Source organism: Callithrix jacchus, chromosome 22 (genome assembly GCF_049354715.1).
Source record: "Callithrix jacchus isolate 240 chromosome 22, calJac240_pri, whole genome shotgun sequence".
In the NCBI taxonomy this organism is placed as follows: Eukaryota; Metazoa; Chordata; class Mammalia; order Primates; family Cebidae; genus Callithrix; species Callithrix jacchus.
The window spans coordinates 17340551-17363246 of NC_133523.1; the positions used below are offsets into that span (position 1 = coordinate 17340551).

The 22696-nt window shown below is 56.7% G+C and overlaps 1 protein-coding gene across 2 annotated transcripts in view; it reads left to right on the plus strand.

Annotated features, from left to right (window-relative positions):
- Window positions 1–827: 827 nt before the first annotated feature.
- KLHL26 (kelch like family member 26) overlaps window positions 828–22696 on the plus strand; it is a 31986-nt gene continuing 10117 nt past the window's right edge. Inside the window, exons 1-2 of one of the 2 annotated variants that reach the window (XM_035284302.3) lie at window positions 828–939; window positions 21065–21161. Coding sequence is in view for 1 of the 2 variants with exons in the window: in XM_035284301.3 (XP_035140192.1) it covers window positions 857–939 (83 nt within the window). In the remaining variant the exon portion in view is untranslated. The remainder of the gene's footprint in view (window positions 940–21064; window positions 21162–22696) is intronic. The other variant, XM_035284301.3, reaches the window with a different exon arrangement.

The window sequence follows — 22696 nt, forward strand, 5'->3', positions numbered from 1 at the left end:
ACACCTGCACGTGTGCCTCCCACCTCCTCATATCCGCGGCTCTCTTTGCCTGGCCCCACCCCTCATCAGATCAGGCTCCGCCCCCCCCAAGACCCCGCCAATCCCTCTCCCCCTCCACGTACACATCCCTGATCTTCCCCGACCCCCTGGTTGGGAGCTACCAGACCCCACCCCTAGCCCAGACCCCGCCCTTCCGCAGACTAGGCCCTCTCTTCGCTTGACCACGGCCATCCCCAGATTCCTCCCCTCCAGTGCCCAGACCTGTCCCATCCTCAGACCCATCTTCTCCTTTCTATCCCCCCGACCACGCCCCCACCTCATTTAACTCCCACCTAGTCCCTTCTCGGAGCTGGTCCCGCCCTTCATCTTGCGTCCCGCCTCTTCCGCAGGCCCGACCCTTGTCCCGCCTCCTCTTGCCTTGGACCCGCCCATTTTTCAGACCCCGCCCCTTTTCCAGACTCCTCTGCCCAGGGACCAACCTCATCCCGTACCTACTTGTCCTGGCTCCGCTCCGGCCCCGCCTATTTACAGAAAGCACGCCCTCTGAGCCTAGAAGCTCCCCCATTTCAGACTTGGTTCAGCCCCTCACGCCCGGGCCCCGGCCCAATTCCTCACCCCTAGCCCAGGCCCCGCCCTGGGCCCACCCCTCGGCATAACAGGCCCCTCCCATTACCCCAGGCCCGCCCCGCCCCTCCGTAGACCACGCCTCTCCGGTTCCGGGCCCGCCCCAATCCTTGGTTTCTGGTCCAGGCCCCGCCCCTCCGCGGACCTGGCCCCGCCCCGCCCTCGCGTCTCGGTTTCCCGGGCCGGCGCGCGCGGCTCCCGTCACTCGCACGCGCGTCGGCGGGGGGGGAAGATGGCGGAGTCCGGCGGTAGCAGCGGCGGTGCTGGCGGCGGCGGTGCCTTCGGCGCGGGCCCGGGCCCCGAGCGCCCGAACAGGTGAGACCCGGCCCCCAGGATGGACCTGCACCTGTCTTGGAGCCCAGGGCACCTGTGGGGAGTCTTGCGCGTCCTGAGGGGAGGCCTGGCACGGCTCGAGGGTCTTTCGCTGAGAATCTGGACTTACGGGGCCGTGGGATACTGGAGGAGCCGAGCGGGGCTGGGTGCCCCAGGACCTTCAGGCGTCTGCGGGCGGCCCTAGGGACCTGAGAATCCTGGGGGTCTGAAGGGAAACCGAGGGGCTCCTGACTGTGATGGGCCATGGGGCAACCGGGATGCCAAAGGGCCTGGGTGGCAGAGAGGGCCTGAGCAGGGGCCATGGCCAATCCGAGGGTGGTGAGGTATCTTGGGGGCTCTGAGGAAGGGGCTAAGGCCCAAGGCATCCTGGCAGGTGCTGAAGGGCCTCGAGGTGGCTAAAGGTGGTCCTGAGAGCCTGCTGAGGTGCCCTGGGAGGAGTGGAGAGTGTGGGAGGCTCTGGGTGGGGGACTCAGGTGAACCTGGGAGCCTGAGATGGGGAGGCTGAGGGGACCTGGGAGTGCCAGGGCCCCTGAGGGACTGGGCTGGGCCTGGGGAGCCTGAGGTGGGTGAGAGAATCCCACGGGTTTTATAAAGAACATGGAGAGGGTTCTTCTCTGGGGCGCCTCCCTTCCATCTCCATGGGGTCCGAATTCACACCCCCAACAGGCTAAAGGACTTACAGAAAGGTCTTGCCCTCAGACAGGGGGACAGAATCTACCCCTTTGGTCAGAGGGAGGCCCCTTTCCCCATAGCCAAGTCCTGACATGGATTGTTTGAACCCCAAGATTTGCATGACAGTTATCTTCAATAACTAATGATATGTGCGTGCATGCTTTGTATTGGATTGTCAGAAAAAACACCTGCCTTAGGGAGTGTGATCTCCTGCTCTTTTCCTATTGGGCAAATCCAGACCCTCCCACCCTGGCTCCTCCTCTAGCCTGCCACCTGGGTCTGGCCAAGGAGGAAATCCAGGCTTTTTCTTGCTGGTGAACTTCCAGGAGCCAATAATTTCAGTCAACATGAGAAATGATGAAGTTATTTAATACTTATGTGCTGTGGCATTTTGGACCTCTGGTTAGTGCTGGAGGGAATGGCCTGACAGTCTGGCTGTGCGATTTGGGCTTTGGAGGCCTGGTGGAATGGGACGTGCACAGGATGGGTCAGGGAGGGAAAAGGGATGTCTGGGCTAGGGCACAGAGGAGGTAAAGCTCTGCCTGTTCCCGAGGATGCTGAGTGGCACCTTGAGACTTAGGTCTATGGGCAGATTGAGGCAGTGAATCTGGTCTACCAGAGGGGCCATGGGGAACCCAGGAGGTGTGTGTCCAGAGGGGTGACCAGCTTTCTGGGGTAGGTGTGCGGCAAGATTATCCTGCAGTAGGGAGCCAGGAGACGTCAGAGAATTTTCAGAGACATTCAGGGAATGTCTAGGGCTTGATAACTGGGTATGAATTGGCAAGTAAGAGACAGAGAAGAGGGACAGTGGAGTGGGTGCCTTGGGCACTGGAGTGGGATAACGGGGCTGGGGCTCTTTTTTTTTTTTTGAAAGCAGGTCTTGCTCTGTCACCCAGGCACCTAGGCTGGAGTGCAGTGAAGTCATCAAGGCTCACTGCAGCCACAAACTCCTGGACTCAAGTGATCCTCCCACCTCAGCCTTCCAAGTAGCTGGGAGTACAGGTGTGCGCCACCGCACTCGGCTAATTTTTAAATTTTTTGTAAAGACCAGGTCTTGCTCTGTTGTCCAGGCAAGTCTGGAACTCCTGGGCTCAAGCAGTTTTCTTGCCTCAGCCTCACTAAGTGCTGAGATTACAGAGGTGAGCCACATCTGTAAAAAAAAAAAAAAAAAAAAAAAGCATGGCTCTTTTTTCATAAACAGCTTTATTGAGATATAATTAATTGCATGGCATACAATTCATTCATTTTGTTTTTATTTATTTATTTTTGAGACAGAGTCTCGCTTTTTCACCCAGGCTGGAGTGCAGTGGTACGATCTCAGCTCACTGCAACCTCCACCTTCCAGGTTCAAGTGATTCTCCTGCCTCAGCCTACTGAGTAGCTGGGACTACAGGCATGTGCCACCACGCCCAGCTAAGTTTTGTATTCTTTTTTTTTGAGATGGAGTTTCGCTGTTGCTACCCAGACTAGAGTGCAATGGCACGATCTCGGCTCACCGCAACCTCTGCCTTCTGGGTTTAAGCAATTCTCCTGCCTCAGCCTCTTGAGGAGCTGGGACTACATGCAAGCACCACCATGCCCAGCTAATTTTTTGTATTTTTAGTAGAGACGCGGTTTCATCTTGTTGACCAGGATGGTCTCCATCTCTTGACCTCGTGATCCACCTGCCTGGGCCTCCCAAAGTGCTGGGATTATAGGCATGAGCCACCGCGCCCGGCCAATTTTTGTATTCTTAAAGTAGAGATGAGGTTTCACTGTTGGCCAGGCCGGTCTCAAACTCCTGACATCAGGTGATCAGCTCGCCTCCGCCTCCCATCAGAGGAAAATCTTCTGATATCTCCCTGGGATTACAGGTGTGAGCTACCACACCTGTCCAATTCATTCATTTTAACTGATCAGTTAATTAAGTGCCTTTTTTTTTTGAGACAGAATCTTGCTCTGTCCCCCAGGCTGGAGTGTAGTGGCTTGATCTCAGCTTACTGCAACCTTTGCCCCCTGGGTTCTAGCGATTCTCCTGCCTTAGCCTCCTGAGTAGCTGGGACCACAGGTGCATGCTATCACACCTGGCTAATTTTTGTATTTTAGTAGAGATGGGTTTTGCCATGTTGGTCAGGAGTTCAAGACTCCTGACCTCAAGTGCTCTGCCCGCTTCAGCCTCCCAGAGTGCTGGGGTTGCAGATGTGAGCCACTGTGCCTAGCCTAGATCATCAAGTTTCAGGACATTTACTGAGTTGAGGATCCTTCACCACAGTGTAGTTTTTTGGAATGTTTACATCACCCCAAAGAGTTCCCCCCACCAGGCTCGTTTGCAATTAACCCTGCTCCCCCGGCATCCAGCCCCAGGATCTGCTTTCACTCTTTGCAGTTTTGTCTTTTCTAGAAATTTCCTAAGAGTGGAATCAGACATGTGGCCTTTGCATCTGGTTTCTTTCCTTAACATAATGTTTTTGAAGTTCATCTGTGTTGCTGTATCAGAAGTTTGTTCTTTTTCAGTGTGGAGTGAAAATAAACAATCTTGTATGGATGGACACAGTTTGTTTATCCATTAACTGGCTGATGGACTGTTGGGTTGTTTCCATTTTGACAACTGCAAATAAAGTTGCCGTGAACATCTGGGTATGTGTCTCTGTGTAGACATATACCTTCATCCTCTTGGGTAAATACTTGAGTGGAATGACTAGCTCATATGGTAGATGTGTTTAATTTTTTGTTGTTGTTTTTTGAGACAGGGTCTCACTCCATTGCCCAGGCTGGAGTGCAGTGGTACAGTCACGGCTCACTGCAGCCTCGACCTTCTTGGGCTCAGGTGATCCTCCCACCTCAGCCTTCCAAGTAGCTGGTAGGTACTACAGGCCTGTGCCACCACTCCTGGCTATTTTTTGTGTGTTTTCGTTGCGATGGGGTCTTGCCCTGTTGCCCAGGCTGGTCTTGAATTCCTGGGCTCAAGCAGTCTTCCCACCTGAGCCTCCCAAAGTGCTGGGATTACAGGTGTGAGCCACCAGGCCTGGCCATGTTTCAATTTTTTTTTTTTTTTCGAGATGGAGTCTTGCTCTGTTGCCCAGGTTGGAGTGCAGCGGTGCAGTGTCGGCTCACTGCGACCTCCACATCCTGGGCTCAGGCTTCAGCCTCCCAAGTAGCTGAGATTGCAGGGATGTGCCACCATGCCCAGCTACTTTTTGTATTCTTAGTAGAGACGGGGTTTTGCCATGTTGGCCAGACTGGTCTTGAACTCTTGACCTCAGGTCATCGCCCACTTTGGCTTCCCAAAGTGCTGGGATTACAGGCATGAGCCACCACCCTTGGCCATGTTTTAATTTTTAAGACACTGCTAAGCTTGTTCCCAAAGTGGCTGTACCATTTTGCATCCCCACCAGCAATGTTCAAGAGTTCCAGCTCCTCCTCATCCTCACTGACACCTGGTATGGCCAGTCCTTAGTTTTAGCCATTTTAACAGCTGTGCTCGTGTCTTCATTTGGTGTTTTTATTTATTTTTGAGATGAGGTCTTGCTCTGTCGCCCATGCTGGAGTGCAGTGGTACGATCCTAGCTCATTGCACCCTGGAACTCCTGGGTTCAAGCCATCTTCTGGCCTCAGCCTCCAGAGTAAGTGGAGTGTGCACACCACTGTTCCCAGTCTTATTTTTGTTTTAATTTGCAGGTCTCTGAAATGATGTTGGACAGTTTTTCCATGAGCTTCTTAGCTATTCATATATATTTTTCTTTAAACGGAGTCTTGCTCCATCACCTCACCCAGGCTGGAGTGCAGTGGCTCGATGTCGGCTTCCTCCAGCCTCTGCCTTCCGGGTTCAAGCAGTTCTCCTGTCTCAGCCTCCTGAGTAGCTGGGATTATAGGTGCATGCCACCATGCCCAGCCAATTTTGTAGTTTTAGTAGAGATGAGGTTTCACCATGTTGGCCAGGCTGATCTCGAACTCTTGACCTCAGGTGACCCACCCTCCCGGGCCCCCCCACAGTGCTGGGATTACAGGCATGAGCCACTGCACCTGGCCTGTTGTGGTTTTTGTTTGTTTTGTTTTGTTTGAGGCAGAGCCTCACTCTGTTGCCCATGCTGGCATACAGTGTCATAGCTCCTGGGCTCAAGCAATCCTCCTGCTTCAGCCTCCTGAGTAGCTGGGGCAATAGGCATGTACTACCACACCTGACTAGTTTTTAAAAATTGTTTTGGGCTGGGCACAGTGGCTCACGCCTGTAATCCAGCACTTTGGGAGGTTGAGGTAGGTGGATCACTTGAGGTCAGGAGTTTGAGACCAAGCTGGCCAACATGATGAAAACCCATCTCTACTTAAAATACCAAATTATGTAATCCCAGCACTTTGGGAGGCCGAGGCAGGTGGATCCCGAGGTCAAGAGATCGAGACCATCCTGGTCAACATGGTGAAACCCCGTCTCTACTAAAAATACAAAAAATTAGCTGGGCATGGTGGCGTGTGCCTGTAATCCCAGCTACTCGGGAGACTGAGGCAGGAGAATTGCCTGAACCCAGGAGGCGGAGGTTGCGGTGAGCCAAGATCGTGCCATTACACTCTAGCCTGGGTAACAAGAGTGAAACTCCATCTCAAAAATAAATAAATTAATTAATAACTACATAAATTTAATAAATAAATAATTGTTTTATAGAGACAGGGATCTCACTATGTTGCCCAGGCTGGTCTTGAACTCCTGGGCTCAAGTGATCCTCCTGCCATGGCCTCCCAAAGTGCTGGGATTACAGACAGGAACCACTGTGCCCAACCATGTTTTTTCTTTTTTGTTTTTGAGGTAAGATATATGTAACACAAAATTCACCCTCTTTAAGTGAACAATTCAGTGGCATTTAGTACATTCACAGAATTGTGCAGCCATCACTCACTGCCGTCCGGTTCCAAAACGTCTTTGTCTCCACAAAAGGCAACCCCGTCTTCATTAGCAGTGACCCCCCAGCCCCTGGCAGTCACCAATCTGCTGTCTGTCTCTATCCGTTTCCAAGTTTCGTAAATAGAATCAATCGTACACCATGTGACCTTTCACTCAGCATGATGCTTTGGGGGTCATGTGTGTTGTAGCCTAAATCAGCGCTCCATTCTTTTTTATGGCTGAGTAATATTCCACTGTGTGGATGTACCTCAATGTTATTTATCCATTTATCTGTTGATGGACACTTAGATTGGTTCCACCTTTTGTCTATTAGGAATCATGCTGCCATGGGCATCAGTGTACAAGTTTTTGTCTAAACACTCATACCAAGTACCAGCTCAGTCAGTACTCCTACCCAGGTGGCACTGAAGGTATTGAGTGGCAGACACTAGATGGAACAGCAGAGTGGATCTATCCAGGGACCCAGCAGCCCAAGAGCTCAGGGGCTGACGGCATTCCACGCTGAAGGCCCCCAGCAGATTCTCATCCACGTATTTATTTGCTCTTAGACAAGTGAGTCTTATTAATACACAGGTGCTCTACATTTACTAATAACTCAAGAAGCTACCAAGTAGGCAGCTGTTACCCACCCACCACTGATTACAAACTAAAAGGTATCCTCCACAGAGGAGCCATGGGGAAAGGGTAAACAATGTTTCTCGACACACTTGCATTCAGTCCTTGGGGGTACACATCTCGGAGCAGAATTGCTGGGGCGCAGGCTTGTTGTATATTCTCGATCATGCTGGCCACCACCTAACATCATTTGTTGTGTTCCTCTGGAAGTGCCTTGAGGTTGGAGAGCCTGTCTCTCCTGCCTTCATATGTGCCTGGAACATGAATGACACAGAAGCAGGACGTGTCCCAGAGACATGGCTGGGAGAGAGGGAGGAAGGGAGGGATGGGGGTGTGCAAGAGCTTCTTGCTCTCTGAGACTTGTAGTCTGGCAGGTGGGAATTCCCTTGTGGGATCAGCTTGATCTTTTGCCTTTCCAGGGAGGCTTGTGGGGCTGCTGGGGGGCAGTGGGGGCTGCCCTTAGTCTCTGTGGCTGCCTTTCTAGGCTGCCAGGCAATGCCCACATCTGCCGTTTTGTCCCACAAAGGTTTTGTCTTTTGGCCAGGGGCGGGGGGCAGTTCCTGTCTTCCCCTTGGCCCTTCCAGTGGTATCACAAATCAAGAAACTGTCCCCAGGAGGGACTGCCCTCCCCCCCACCCCCCCCAACATTATATAACTTGTTTGTTCCAACTTCTCTCTTCTGCAACCAAGGGGAGAAAAGAAAGAGAAAAGCTTATTCTCCTTCCCTCCTATCTCAAGAGATCAACAAACCCGTTGCCTAGTGGAGGTGGTGGTGAATGACTGAGCGGAACCTCAGGGATGGACGGAGTATGGCCCTGGCTGGGGTGCGCGGAGAGGAGGCGGGGTCCTGCCAAAAAGAAAGAGACGTGGCGGCTGGGACGTTGTGCCTAGGGGTTTCGTTGCCTGCTGAAGGTGTTCGTGGGAAGCTGTGGCTGAGACACTGCCTGGCGGGTTTTTCACAGTAAGCCTGGCTCAAGGCCTTTGCCTGTTGATGCTGTCTCTACACTCTGTTGTCTCCACCAAGCCCAAAGGCCTGGGAAGAGTCCAGCCCCCCAGCTCCTGCGAGGAAGACGTCAGGGAAGAGGTGGCTTTCCAAGGAGGTTCTTGCTCCTTTGGGGAAGTTCTCGTTCCTGTGGCCTCTTGTCCCTTTCTTATTTATTTATTTATTTGGTTTTTTTTTGAGATGGAGTCTTACTCTGTCGTCAGGCTGGAGTGCAGTGGCGCAATCTCGGCTCACTGCAACCTCCGCCTGGGTTCAATCGATTCTTCCGCCTCAGCCTCCCGAGTAGCTGGGACCTCAGGCGTGTGCCACCGCACCTGGCTAATTTTTGTATTTTTAGTAGAGACGGGGTTTCACCATGGCCAGGATGGTCTCGATCTCTTGACCTCGTGATCCGCCCACCTCGGCCTCCCAAAGTGCTGGGATTACAGGTGTGAGCCACTGTGCCCGGCCTCTTATTTATTTTTGAGATGGAGTTTCGTTCTTGTTGCCCAGGCTGGTGTGCAGTGGTGCGATCTTGGCTCACTGCAACCTCCGCCTTCTAGTTTCAAGATTTTCTTCTGCCTCATTATGGGTGCCCTCCACCACAGCCAGCTAATTTATTTTTTTAAAGATGGGGTTTCTCCTTGTTGGTCAGGCAGGTCTCGAACTCCTGACCTCAGGTGATCCACCTGCCTCAGCCTCCCAAAGTGCTGGGATTACAAGCGCGAGCCACCATGCCCGGCACACCCAGCTAATTTTTGTATTTTTAGTAGAGACAGGGTTTCACCATGTTGGCCAGGCTGTTCTCGAACTCCTAACCTCAGGTGATCCACCCGCCTCGGCCTCCCTAACTGCTGGGATTACAGGCGTGAGCCACCTCGCCTGGCCAACAACATTCTTTTCCCATTCTCTGGCAATGGGTATGTTGCCATGACTTCGTGGCTGTGAGTGGGACAGCAGCAGGGGCAGGGGGAGATTGGAGCATGTCCAGTGTGAGCTGGAGAGGCCAGGTCTGGCCAGGAGCAGGCCTGGGAGCAGAAGCCGGGGGGGTCTCAGTAGGGGTGGGGGTAGGTGGGACTGGGCCAGCCCAAGAGGGCCGAACCCAGGCCACTCCATCTGCCCTCACAGCTGAGCCCCTTCTCTGGGAGGGAGGCCACCCTCTCCCTGCCTCCTTGCCAGCAGGTCCTGAGAACTTGGGGAGTGGAATTATTCTGAAAGCACTCACTTCACCCTGAATTGTGCAGTGCGACCGTCACAGCTGGACCATTTCCACCTGGTAGCTGCGACCCCCGGGACGGCCTCCTTGTCATCGGCCATAGTTACCGGGTTTTATTACCCTCCGCCATAATCACACCATCTCCAGGGAGCCTGTGCAAATGTCATCCCGCCTCCCGCTCCGGGATTGCTTTTTATCTTGCCCATCACTCCTCAGGCACTTTAAAAGCGAGACTTTCTCCTCACTCCGGCTCTTTGGCTTATTCCTTTTTCTGATTGTGTGTGTGTGTGTGTGTGTGAGAGAGAGAGAGAGAGAGACCTGCCCTTTGGTTTTAGGAGATGTTTTAGATTTGGGGTCGAGGGGCCCTGGAGGAGGAAGAGAGGAGAGGAGGAAGAGGAGGAGAAAAGGAAGAAGAGGAAGAGAAGAGTAAGAGGAGGAGAAAAAGAGAGGAGGAAGAGGAGGAGGAAAAGAGGAAGAGAGGAGGAAGGAGGAGGAGGAAGAGGGGGAGGAAAAGAGGAAGAGGAGGAGGAAAGGAGGAGGAGAGAACGAGAAGAAAGTTGGAGAACAGGAGAATGAGGAGGAAGAGGAGGATGAGGGGGAAGGAGACAGAAATAATTCAGCGACTTGGGGCCTTGGAGCCTGGAAGAAGGGGTGGGATCTACTGAAGGCACTGTGTGACATTGTGCGGCATGTGTCCCACCATCCCCAGCTCCTTGCTCTGTGGCTGGGATTCGTTAGACACCTTGCTCTCTGTGGAGGGGTGCAGCAGTCGCCTGCATGTCTGCCCGTGCCTGGTGCTGGGAATGCAGGGTCCATGGGATAGATGGGCCCTTCCCATGTGACACCTATGTGCCAGCAGGAGTTAGAGAACATCGTGTGGTCATTTCCGGGCTGGCAGGGCCAGGAGGCCAGGGCAGGGTTTGGGTGAAGGGCATATAGGTCAGTCTTCTGTTTTGAAAGGATCCCTCTGTAGGTTGGGTATGATGGCTCACAACTGTATTCCCAGAACATTGGGAGGCTGAGACGGGTAGATCATTTGAAGTCAGGAGTTTGAGCTCAGCCTGGGCAACATAGCCCTCTACTAAAAATATACAAAATTAGCCGGTCATGGTAGCAGGTGCTTGTAGCCCAGCTGCCCTGGAGGCTGAGGCACAGAATCACTTGAACCCAGGAGGCGGAGGCTGCAGTGAGGAGAAACTGCACTACTGCACTCCAGCGTGGGCGACAGAGTGAGACTCCCTCTCGAGAAAGGCTCCCTCTGGCAAGAGGCAAGGGAGCCTCGGCCAAGGCAGCCCTGGGGGGATGGAGAGGCGCGCACAGGCTTGGGGATGCTTGGAGGTTGAACCTGTGCTGACCGATATTGGTGGCCACCGGGGCAGGCTGAAGATCAAAGTTGTCCTTGGTCCCGCGAGGCTGCACTGCCTGCAACAAGCATCTGATGTGGAGGCGCCACCTGGCCAGGGGGACTCACAGCCCTGCCTGTGTTCCAGAAAAGCCCTTCACGTCTCTCCTTGCCCAGGGTTCGTGCCATCTGGAGCTCCCACAGTCCTCGAGGGCTTCAGGTCTTCCCACCAGCAGGTCCCAGTCCCAGGAACATCCCTCCTCCTGAGAGAAGGCCTGTGTCTCTGCAACTGCCCAGGAGGTCCCCAGGTAGCATCTCTCATGAGTTCCACCTTCGGGCCACAGCCTGGAGCCAGCCCCTCCTGCTGTCTCCTCCCCATCAGCTCAGAGCCACTCTTAGCTCTTCCCCTCCTGGGCATCATCCCCAACTCCAGCCCGCAGGACCCTCTTAAGGCAGGCATCAGACCACCTCACTCTGCCTCCACTGTCATGGGCTCCCTCACTCTCAGAACCAAATCTACTTGTTGATGTGGCCTGCTGGGCCCTGGAGCTTCTGCAGCCCTGATAGCTCTGCTGGGCTCTGAAGCACTCTCGCAGGAATGTCCTGTCCCAGCGATTTGCACGGTTCAAGTGCTGCCTTCTCGGGGCCTGGCCACTGTGTCCGCTGTGGTGCCACCGCCCACCCTGTCGTCATGGTACATTCTCTGTGCTAAAGGACCCATGTTCCTGTAGAAAGTGCGCTCCCTGAGGGCAGGGCTTTATCAGTTCTCTTTCCCGGGTGGCCCGGGCACCAGCACAGCTGCTGGCACAGGGTGAATGCTCTTGAGTACGGATGCAGGGAGTACCCCACCCTGCAGTCTTTGACGCCGCGACCGAGGGGAAGCCTCCTGGCATAGCTCTGCATGCCCAGGCTGGCCAAAGGTCATCCTCCTCTTCCTCTCACTTCATGGAACCAGCAGGGTGTGGGCAGAGCAGCAGAGATTCAGAGGCCGTTGTCAGTAAACCGGCCTGTTACAGAGCCCAGTGCACCGTAGCGTTTGGCGCCCTTAGTGAGTGAGCAGAGCCTCAGCCCTGCGTGTTAAAGCAAAGGCGGCAAACGACAGCCGCTCTCTCCCCATCCAGCTGTCTGAAGTGGAAGTGGGGGCCAAGCCCGCCGGGTCCCCGCTGCCGGCAGCCCCGCCCTCCTCCTCTGGTAGCCGCTCTGCAGCTGTGCGGACCAGCTCTCTTAACACTTGTTAACCCCAGCCTCCAGTCCCTTCCTGCCCCCACCCCGCCCCTTCCACATGTCTCTCCGGAGACGGCCGCGCAGAATTCACAGGACTCGTCTCCAACGGCCGCGCCAGCATTTCGCTCGCATTCCTCCTCTGCAGAGCGGATTTTGGTGCGTGTCCAGCGTGATTTCAGACCCCTCGCCGCGCAGCGAGCGCAGCGCCTGAGCGCTCTGTGTGCACCACCGCGGTGCACGCTGAAAATATTGTGATCCGGGAGGAAGTAACCGGCACCTTGGGGGAATCGCAGACCTTTCCTGCGAGGGCAAGGGCTTCCGGAATTGAACAGGCTGGGCCTGCAGGAGATCTTGAGGGGTGGACCTTCAGGCTTGTAAAGGCCTGGAGGGGAGTCACCCGAGGACCGAGGCTGAACATGTTTACTGACGCCACAACTGTGAAATTCCACAGGGGTCAAAGACGGACTCGGGCGGGAGCGGTCTGGGCTGGATATCCGGAGAGTTGTGCTCTCCACGGGATGTTAGAATTTGAGGCAGTCTGCCGAGGGAGGCAGAGCAGAGAGCCATGTGATCACCCAGATCTTCTGTTACTGGAGCCGAGAGCGGGACATTTTCCCGGAGCGGGGCGGCAGGAGTGTCAAGGTGACCGTGAGGTGACAGACACGTAGGGGAGTCCCACAGAGGACCCCCAAGGCACCCTCTCCGTCGCCATCAGCCTGGGTCAACCTCTCTCTGGAAAACTTCCAGGACTGAAGTTCTATTTGTAAGCACGTGTTCTCCTTGGTGACGTCTGTCCTGTCTCAGAAGGGTTCTCTAGGTCTCTCTCCGCTGGCTCCCCCTCCTCGGGTCCTCGTGGCTCTCTGTCATGTAAGGCAGGGGGTCAGGAGCGCACAAATGTTTACACTCCACGTGAGTCACTTACACAGATGACGGTGATGTTTTCCTCGCCAAGGCTGATGGCATCGGGCCTCTCTGCTGTTCCAGCCTCAGTCACGCCTCCAGTCTGTTGGCATTTAGAGCTGCTGAACTTTTGCGTTGGTCAGGGGCGCGGGCAGCTTGCTGACCTTTTCTGGGAGTCGAGTCGGACAGAGTGGAGCCGTCTGTCTTGTCACAGACAGGCGAGGCTGCGGCTGGGGACGGCCGCCGCCCACTTGGCCTCGGAATGGCCCTCTGCAGGGCTTCCGCGCCCCTCAGTCCCGGTGGGAAGCTCGTGTGCGCTGCAGGGAGAGGCAGCAGCTGGAAAAGTGTTAAGGCCACGGCGGTTTTTCCAGAGGCTTGTCTGGAATGCTGTGGATGCATCCGAGGCGCCTGACATCCGAGGCCCCTCTTGCTGGGGAGAGCCAGAAACCCAAGTCCCTGCCTTCAGTTAAAGACTCAAAGTTCACAGTTAAACTGCAGGGAGGCATCCGGTTTTAGGTACGCTGGGGTGCAAGGTCTGAAGGCTAGACTCTGTGGCTCCCTTCTTTGAAAGCTCATCCATCCTTCTTGTCTGGGTGCTGCCCACCTGGTAGAAAGGGGACCGATGCCACCTTGCCACTCCACTAGCCCCCAACACCACTGGGAAGGTGACTCTTCCTCCTGGTGGCTCCAGCGAAAATCCCAGGGAAGGCTCTGATTGGATCAGAAGGACTGAGTCCCCATCCCAAGATGAATCTCTATTGCCAGGGACTCCGCGGCCTCTGTCCAGGCTGAGTCACCTCCCTGTTTTCAGCCCAGCTATGGGGTCTGCCTGATCTCCACCACTGGGGCTGAGAGTAGAGAACCTGTAGGAGGCTCTTGAGGAAAACAGGGGGCCCTTATGAGAAGAGGGGAGGGATGGTAAGCACCCCAAAAATGAAGGTATTTGTGACAGGCCCCCTCTGATGCTGAAATTTGTGTTGTTTTTGGAAGGCGCTGGGCCAAGCTGTGGAGTGCCTGTATCCGGCCCGGCTCTGCTGGGGATGAGCAGTGCCGTGTGGCAGCCCCATCCCTTCTGGGGCCTCAACACCTTTCCTGCCAGGGGAGGTAGTGGGGTGGGCTGCCTCGCAGCACGTTGCCACCCCGAGATGCTGGAATTTCACTGGGTTTCCAAGTGGTGCTCTGGGGCCGTGCAGGTCATGCACTTACTTGCCTGAAGTGTAGAGTGAAGGGATTTGCTCATTCAAGCGGTCCCTGCTCCCAGCCCAGCGCAGTGGGACCAAGCTGGAGGATGGGCTGTCACAGAAGCAGTCTTACCATAGTGGGAGGGAATGGGAAAGGGAAGCCTCAGGCTGAGACGCCCCCCCCACCATGGGCACCCAGCTGGGCCATGAGGGTGAGGGAGGCCATGGCAGAGAAGGCTCTGAGGTGGAGGCGGAGGTTGCAGTGAGCCGAGATCCTGCCACTGTACTCTGGCCTGGGCAACAGAGCTGGACTCTGTTAAAACATAATAAAGTTGGGGTCCAGCCCAGTGCCGCCACCCAGGAGCTATCTACCTGCCACCTTGCTCACCCACTCACCCTCAAACCCCACCTCCCTGGCCAGCAGCAAGCTGTCTACCTCCACAGCACTCCTCTCATCGTGGCTGTGGCTGGACCACAGTCTTGGGGGTCCCCTTCAGAACAGCAGAACAGCCCCCATGAACCAAGGGAGTACCCACTTTGTGCAAGGCCATCAGCTGGTGTGGTGCAGTTCTGGTTCCTGGCTCTGTTGTTGGCAGGCAATCTGGAAAGGGGGAATGGCTATCATCCCATTTTACAGATGGGGAAGTTGAGGCACAGAGAGGTTCAGGGGCTCATCCAAGGCCACACAGTAACCAAGAGGCAGAGGGACACTAGGTATGACCAACAGAGACCTTCCTTGGCCAGCACACAGGTGCTGGTTGGCCTTTCCGTGGGCTGAGACTGCTCACCAAGGCTCTGCCTGACCTAGAGGGTGGATGTGGAGCTGAACAGCAGGAAGAGCAAGATGGGGGCTCTTCAGGGCTGGCCCAGCACAAAGATGTGGATTTATCTGTCCACCCATCCACCCACCCTTCATCCACCATTCATCTATCTACCACGCACTCACTCCTTCTTACCCACACGTTCACTCCTGTGTCCACCAGTTTACCCACCCACCTGACCATCCATACCCCCACCTGTCCATCTGCCCAACCACCCACCCACCCACCCATCCACCAACCTGCCCCCATCCACCCATCCTTCCATCAGTCCACCCTTCCATCCACCCACCCATCCACCTGCCCTCCATCCATCAACCTACCCATTCACGGCACCAACCCATCCTTCCAACTACCCATCCACTTACCCATCCCCACACCCACTCGCCTTTCCACCCATCCACTTGCCTTTCCACCCACCCACCCATCCACCTGCCCTCCATGCACCTACCTACCCATCCACTCACCCTTCCATCAGTCCACCCTTCCATCCATCCATCCATCCATCCATCCATCCATCCACTCATCTACTCACCCTTTCATCAGTCCACTCTTCCACCCACCCACTCTTCCATCTATTCACCCACCCATTCATCCACCCATCCATTCACCCAACCACCTTCCCACCTATCCATCCATCCACCTGTCTACCTGTCTGTCACCCATCCACCTGCCTTCCATCCACACATCCATTAACCCATCTACCTACCCATCCACTCGCCCTTCCATCTACCAGCGACACTATCCATCCACTAACCCACCCATCCACCCACCATCCACCAATCCACTCAACCACCATCCACCCATTTACTCACCTACACACCTGTCTATCGACCCATCCACTCGTCGTTTCATCTGCCCATGCATCTATCCACCCATCTGCCCTTCCAGCCATCCAGCCATCCATCCATCCATCAACACACCTATCCCTCCATCTGCCCTTTCATCCACCCATCCGTCTATCCCATCCACCCACTCATCCATCCACCCATCCATTTATCCACCTATCCACCCACTTACCCATTCACCCCTCCATCCACCCACTCACTCATCCATTCACCTGCCCATTTACCCACCTACCCACCCACCCTCCATCCATCTACCATTCGCCCATCCACCCACTCATTTCCCATCCATCTACGTGTCCATCCACCCGTCCAGTTGACAAGCATGACTGAGCTCCAACCATATACCAGGTGTGGTGGGAGCACCAGGACATTGCAGGATGGCTGATGAGCTCTGCCAGCGTGACCTGGCAGGCACTGCCCCTTCATCTGCAGAGTGGGGTTCCCTCTCTCACAGGGTGGCTGGAGGACTAGTCAGGTAAATCCAAATTATTGCTCAGGGCCGGCGCTGAAGAGCCCATCTTGTTCTTCCTGCTGTTCAGCTCCATGTCCATCCTCCCAGCTCAGGCAGAGCCTTGGCGAGCTATCTCAGCCCTCTGTGCCTCAGTCTCCCCATCTGCGTGATGGTCAGGTTCAGGGGCCCATCCCCCTGGGGCTGGGGAGAGGCTGACCAGCACCCGTGTGCTGGCCGAAGAATGTCTCCTTTGGCCAAGCCTAGTGTCCCCCTGCCTGTTTACTGTGTAACTTTGGGCCAGTGTTGGAACTTCTCTGTGCCTCAGCTTCCCCGTCTGTAAGATGGGATGGTAGCAGTGCCCCTTTAGAGACTGCCTGCCAAAAGGTGAGCCAGGAGCCAAGACTGCACAGACTGGGTGCTCCCTCTGTTGGTGTATTCTGATGGGAACGCCCCAGCATTGTCATCTGAACATGAGCCAGGATGGGAGGGGTGCTGTGAAGGCAGAGAGCTTGCGCTGGTCAGGGTGGTGGGGTCTGAACACCCCCTTGGCTTCTGGGCCTTTGTGGGGATGGTGGGACTTCCTTCTTGTTGGCCTTGAGAAGTGGCTGAGTTGGGCAGGTCCAGGGTGAGGGGCGCTGAGCATAGCATCTTTTTGCCCATTGGCTGCAGTCAGAGCCCCACACATCCTAGACTCCCAGTAGCGTTGGTCAGAGGCTGGGTTTAGGGCAGGAGATCACAGCCCAGCCTTGAGAGCACTGGGCTTGTGGTGACCCCTAAGGGCGAGGGGTGGCCACAGGCATCCGTCATCTGCCCACCCATGCCTCCAGCCCCCTTCCTCATCTAGACCACCACTATGCTCCTGAGATGACAGCTTGCAAACCACTGCACCTCTAGCGCCTGTCTTCTGGAAGCTTTAAACAAGGCTGAGGGCAGGGGAGGCCATGTGGCTCATCCTGGCCTCATGCTGGGATTGGTGGGTGAGCTGTTGGTAGAGTGGGGGTGGGCGGGCCTCAGCCTTCTGCTCCCAGCTCTGTGGGGTTCACCTCTCAACCTGCACAACCTGAGAGGACAGTGTCTCCTCCCACTTCACTGTGTCCTTGAGGTCATTGGTGGCGGTCCTTTTTAATTGATCCTTGATTCCAGAGCCTGCCTGCCTGCCCTCCCTGAACTCCTGGTGTGACTCGGGCAGCCTGCTGCCCTCTCTGAGCCTTGGCCTCCCTGGGGGTGCCAGCCCTAGGTGCAGTCTGGTGGCACAGACACCTCCTGCCAGGCACTCCCAGATGCCCTGTCTCCTGTCATTCTGTCCCCAGCCAGCAGGCAGGCACAGACAGGCCGAAGCCAAGAACAGGTAGGGAATGGCTCCGGATCAGGGGGCTGGGAGGAAGGGGAAGCTGAGGGCTTTTTTGCAGGGATCAGAGGGCATCCGTGCAGGACGCTGTGTGAGTTGTGCCAGCTCACTGTGAGTGTCTCCCTCAGTAGCACGGGGCTCTTGGAGGTGACTTGAGGGTGGCTGGGTAGGGAGGCTTCGAGGTTACCACCTGGCCTGCCCAGCACACCTGCCTTCCCAACATTGGGGAGGAGAGGGTCCTGCTAGAAATGATTCATGAGGATGTCGGAGGAAACCAGCATGGCGAGCAGGAGACAGACAGCTGCACCCTGGTGGCCCCACACCGCAGTCTGCCTCCCTGGCTCTGGGTCTCCATCCCTCTGCCTCCCTGGCTCTGGGTCTCTGTCCCTCTGCCTCCCTGGCTCTGGGTCTCTGCCCCTCTGTCTCTGGGTCTCTGTCTCCTTGGCTCTGGGTCTCTGTCCCTCTGTCTCCCTGGCTCTGGGTCTCTGTCCCTCTGTCTCTGGCTTTCTGTCTCCCTGACTCTGGGTCTCTGTCCCTCTGTCCCTGGGTCTCTGTCTCCTTGGCTCTGGGTCTCTGTCCCTCTGTCTCTGGGTCTCCATCCCTCTGTCTCCCTGGCTCTGGGTCTCTGTCCCTCTGTCTCCCTGACTCTGGTTCTCTTTCCCTCTGTCTCTGGGTCTCTGTCTCCTTGGCTCTGGGTCTCTGTTCCTCTGTCTCTGGGTCTCTGTCCCTCTGTCTCTGGGTCTCTGTCTCCCTGGCTCTGGCTCTCTGTCTCCCTGGCTCTGGCTCTCTGTCTCCCTGGCTCTGGATCTCAGTCCCTCTGTCTCTGGGTCTCTATCCCTCTGGCTCTGGCTCTCTGTCCCTCTGTCTCCCTGGCTCTGGGTCTCCGTCCCTCTGTCTCCTTGGCTCTGGCTCTCTGTCCCTCTGTCTCTGGGTCTCTGTCCCTTTGGCTCTGGCTCTCTGTCCCTCTGTCTCTGGGTCTCTGTCTCCCTGGCTCTGAGTCTCTGTCCCTCTATCTCTGGGTCTCTGTCTCCCTGGCTCTGAGTCTCTGTCCCTCTGTCTCTGGGTCTCTGTCCCTCTGGCTCTGACTCTCTGTCTCCCTGGCTCTGGGTCTCTGTCCCTCTGTCTCTGGGTCTCTGTCCCTCTGGCTCTGGCTCTCTGTCTCCCTGGCTCTGGGTCTCTGTCCCTCTGTCTCCCTGGCTCTGGGTCTCTGTCCCTCTGTCTCTGGGTTTTTTGTCTCCCTATCTCTGGGTCTCTATTCCTCTGTCTCTGAGTCTGTGTCTCCCTGTCTTTATCTCCCTCTGTCTCTGGGCCTGTGTTTTCCTGTTTCTGTCTCCCTCTATCTCTGGCTCTCTGTTTCTGAGTCTCTGAGTCTCTGGCTCTGGCTCTCTGTCTCCCTGTCTTCGGGTCACTGTCTCCCTCTGTCTCTGGGTCTCTATCCCTGTCTCTGGGTCTCCGTCCCTCTGTCTCTGGGTCTCTGTCCCTCTGTGAGTCTCTGTCTCCCTAACTCTGGGTCTCTGTTCCTCTGTCTCTGGGTCTGTGTCTCCCTGTCTCTGTCTCCCTCTGTCTCTAGGTCTGTGTCTTCCTGTCTCTGTCTCCCTCTGTCTCTGGGCCTGTGTTTTCCTGTTTCTGTCTCTCTCTGGCTCTGGCTCTCTGTCTCTGGCTCTCTGTCTCCCTGTTTTCGGGTCACTGTCTCCTTCTGTCTCTGGGTCTCTGTCTTCCTGTCTCTGGGTCTCTGTCTCCCCATCTCTGGGTCTCTGTCTCCCCATCTCTGGGTCTCTGTCTCCCTGTCTCTGAGTCTCTGTCTCTGGGTCTCTGTGTCTCTGTCTCCATCTCTGGGTCTCTGTCCCTCTGTTTCTAGCTCTGTCTTCCTGTCTTCATGTCTCTGTCTCTGTGTCTGTGTCTATCTCCTGCCTCTCTGTCTCTGAGTCTCTTGTCTCCCCATCTCTGTCCCTCTGTCCCAGGCTCTGGATCTGTCAGTGGCTGGGCATCCTGGCCTGTGGGACATTGCGGTAGGGCCCTGCGCCGGCTCCTGGGCTCTCCCATTTATCCATCCAGAAGCCATTATCTTTTCTGCACTCCCACCAGAGCCCAGGGAGGCAGAGAACAGCAGGTGCCTTGGAAGGGGCCTTCCCTTTTCAGGAGGGAGGACCCTGGGAAGTAGCCTTCTGCAGCCTGGGGGAGAAGCAGGGTGGCCAGGCCTCAGGGGTGTCTGAGCTGTCCCACGGGAAAGCTTGCTGACGTGAGTGTGGGGGCCGGGGCATGTGAGGGCCAGCATGAGGTTTCAGAACCCATCCTGTGGGCTGGGAGCAGTCCCTGGTGCTGTGAAATGCTGTAGTCACCATGGCAACAGTGCTGGGGGAGCGGCTTCTGTGGACTGGGTGGGACCCTGCCTCTCTGCACCTTTTACCCTCAAGGCACGTGCTCAAGAGCCAGCGAGGACTGCAGCTGCTGGGGGTGGGGCAGGGGCGCTGGGCCACAGTGTTCCCATCTTGGAGAGGGATACTGGGCGCGTGACCGCCTGGGCTGCAGGTGAAGACCTGTGCCTGCTTGGTGAGGTCACAGTGGGTGGGAAGGGTCATGAGAGAAGGTGTCAGTGTGGTTGGAGAGCAGGGTGGTGGCAGTGAGGCTGAGATGTTAGCGGTGGGACACCAGGGTCCCCACGGCTCTGGCGCCGGAGCCCCACACCACCCCCACACCGCCGAGTTGCTGTGACCCCACCCCACCTCCACCTCTGCTTTCCCTCCTTTCTCCGGCTCTCTGTTCCTCTCTCCCTGTATCTCTCCCTCTCTCTCTGGTTGTGTCACCCTCATTCCCTGGGCCTCTGTCTCCCCGTCTCTCTGGGTCTCTGGATCTCTGTCTCCCCCTCTCCCTCTCCCTGGGCCTCTGTTTCTCTGGGTCTCTGTCTCCCTGTCTCTGGGTCTCTGTGCTCCATCTCTGGGTCCCTATCCCTCTCTCTCTGGGTCTCTTTCTTCTTCTCTCTGGGTCCAGTTTTCTCTGTCTGGTCCTGGCTCCCCTCTGGGTCTACCTCCCTCTCTCTAGGTCTGTCTCCCCGAGCCTCTGCCCCCTCTCTCTGGGTCTCAGATAAAGCTTTCAGGATGCTCTGTCTCTCTCTCAGCCTCTGCCCCCCTCTCGCTGGGCCTCTGTCTCCCTCTCCCCAAGCCTCTGCCCCCTCTCTCTCTGGGTCTCAGATAAAGCTCTCAGGATGCTTGTGGTCCAGTTGCCGGCCTGGGACTGGCTGGGACAGGGGCTGGAGGGCGGGCAGTGGCTTCTCCGCCGGCCCTGCCGGCTCCTGCAGTACAGCCTCTTCCCCACCCATGCGCCAGGACCCTGGGGCGGCATCGCTTCGGCCGGGGTGTGAGCCAACCAGCTGTGCTGCGCTGCTGTGCTCCATCGAGCCACATGGACAATAAAACCAAAATTGGCTTTGAAAGTGGAAGTGCTCTCCGCTTTGAGGGGAAGTGAGGGCCTGCGCGTCAGAGTCGTCTGTGAGGGCAATGCCGGCAGACTCCACTCTGGTCTGCGCACAGGGCTCCGTGCGGGGGTGGGAAAGGGTTTTACAAAACCCCAAAGAAATGTTTCCATGAAATTCTTTCTTGTTGTTGCCTTTTTTTTCTTTTTTGGACATTCCAATGAAAAGAGCCGTTCTGGGCCTTTGGATCGCTCCTCGTGGGTTGGCAAGCCGACCATGGGGATGAGGCCAGCCCGGAGCCAGAGGAAAGCTCCCGCCCTGACAGGTGTGTGCCCCTCACTGTTGGCTCCCGAGGCAGCCCCCACCTCCCCTGCTCCTGATCCCCCCATGAGGCTCCATCACTCAGGTGTCTGGCTGCAGCCCCTGTGACTCTGAGCTTCCTGTTACCTCCCCCATGAGGCTGTCCTGCCTCATGGGTTGCCCCAGAGTAGACTCTCAGGCGAGGGTTCAAGGGCCCCATGAAGGACAATGTGGAGGGACAGCACCTACACAGGGGTGTCAGCAACAAGCAGGTGGTCCTGGGGGCAACCCTTGGAGATGTGGGGGAATCTCATAACAGGTGGTCCACCTGGGGGAGTTCCCCCCACCCCAGCTCCCCACATGCCAGTCACAGTGTGTCCCTGCCCAGGGACATCTGAGAGAAGCTGGGGCGGTGTCACCAGCGCAGACCTGGGCATGTCCTCGGGTCCAGCATGACCTGGGCCTGGCTAGGATGCCCGATGTCATTGCTGGGGGGATACAGCAGCAAAGGGGTGTCAGAATTGCCCCTATCCTGGGCCAGGCCCGCAGCGGGGGCGTGTGGCCACTCAGAGGCCAGATTCCGGCAGAGGGTGCAGCCGGGGCAGGCGGCGATGGCCTCTCGAGGCGGCCCTGGCCGGGGCTGCTGACGCATTGGCTCCGATGACTCACGTGCGGGTGACCGTGACTTGAGTGGCCGTCTGTAGACTCGGACAGGCTCAGGGCCACCGCCTTCCTGGGGCCTGTGGCCCCGCCGCGCCGGCCGCCCCCTGTCTGGGCCGGCCTGAGTAATGGGTCCTTCCCCTCCTCCCCGTGGCCGGCTGGAGAGGACCTTAGTCATCGGTCCTGGCCCCGGCCCTCCCTCCTCCTCTGCCTGCCCACCTCCGCCCAGGCTGCATCTCACTTCTCCATCCAGGCTGGGGGACTGCAGCCCCTGCTGGCCTCCTCCCTCCCTAAGTTCCCCGGGAAGGGCTGCAGCAGGATGGGTTTGGCTTCTCAGGATCGGCAGTACAGCGGGTGAGGGTGACAGCAGGGGCTGCAGGGACAGTTGTCCCATCCCTAAGACGAGAGGAAGGGAACAGCTGTGTGGAGCACATCAGACATCACCGGGACACCAGGAGGAGGCCCGGGCAGGACAAGCTGCTTCCCCGCTCATGGGTCCAACATGGGCCCTGCGCCCTGTGACCAGCAGTAGATGAGCCTCACCCAGCATTCTGGGCCTGGGGTGTCCTAACTTCCAGATGGGAACATCGGAATTCTCCAAGTGTGTGATCATCACATGCTAGTGGCAGCCTGGGTCCCAGGGCTCTGCGTTTGCTCATTTGCTCTTCTCATGCTCCAGTGGCCCTGGGGCTGGGGGAGCTGGGCAGTCATTTGCTCCTGCTTTGTAGATGAGGCCTGGTGGTTGAGTGACTGCTGAGTTCCCAGCTAAGCAGAGCTGTCTTGGCCCAGGCTACTGGCCCCTGATGCCTGCTCTGGGATGCCCTGCCGGCCAGCTGGACTGATCCTGCCTCTGGGTTCCGGGCACCCTCCACCTGCTGGGGAACCCAGAGATCTCATGCT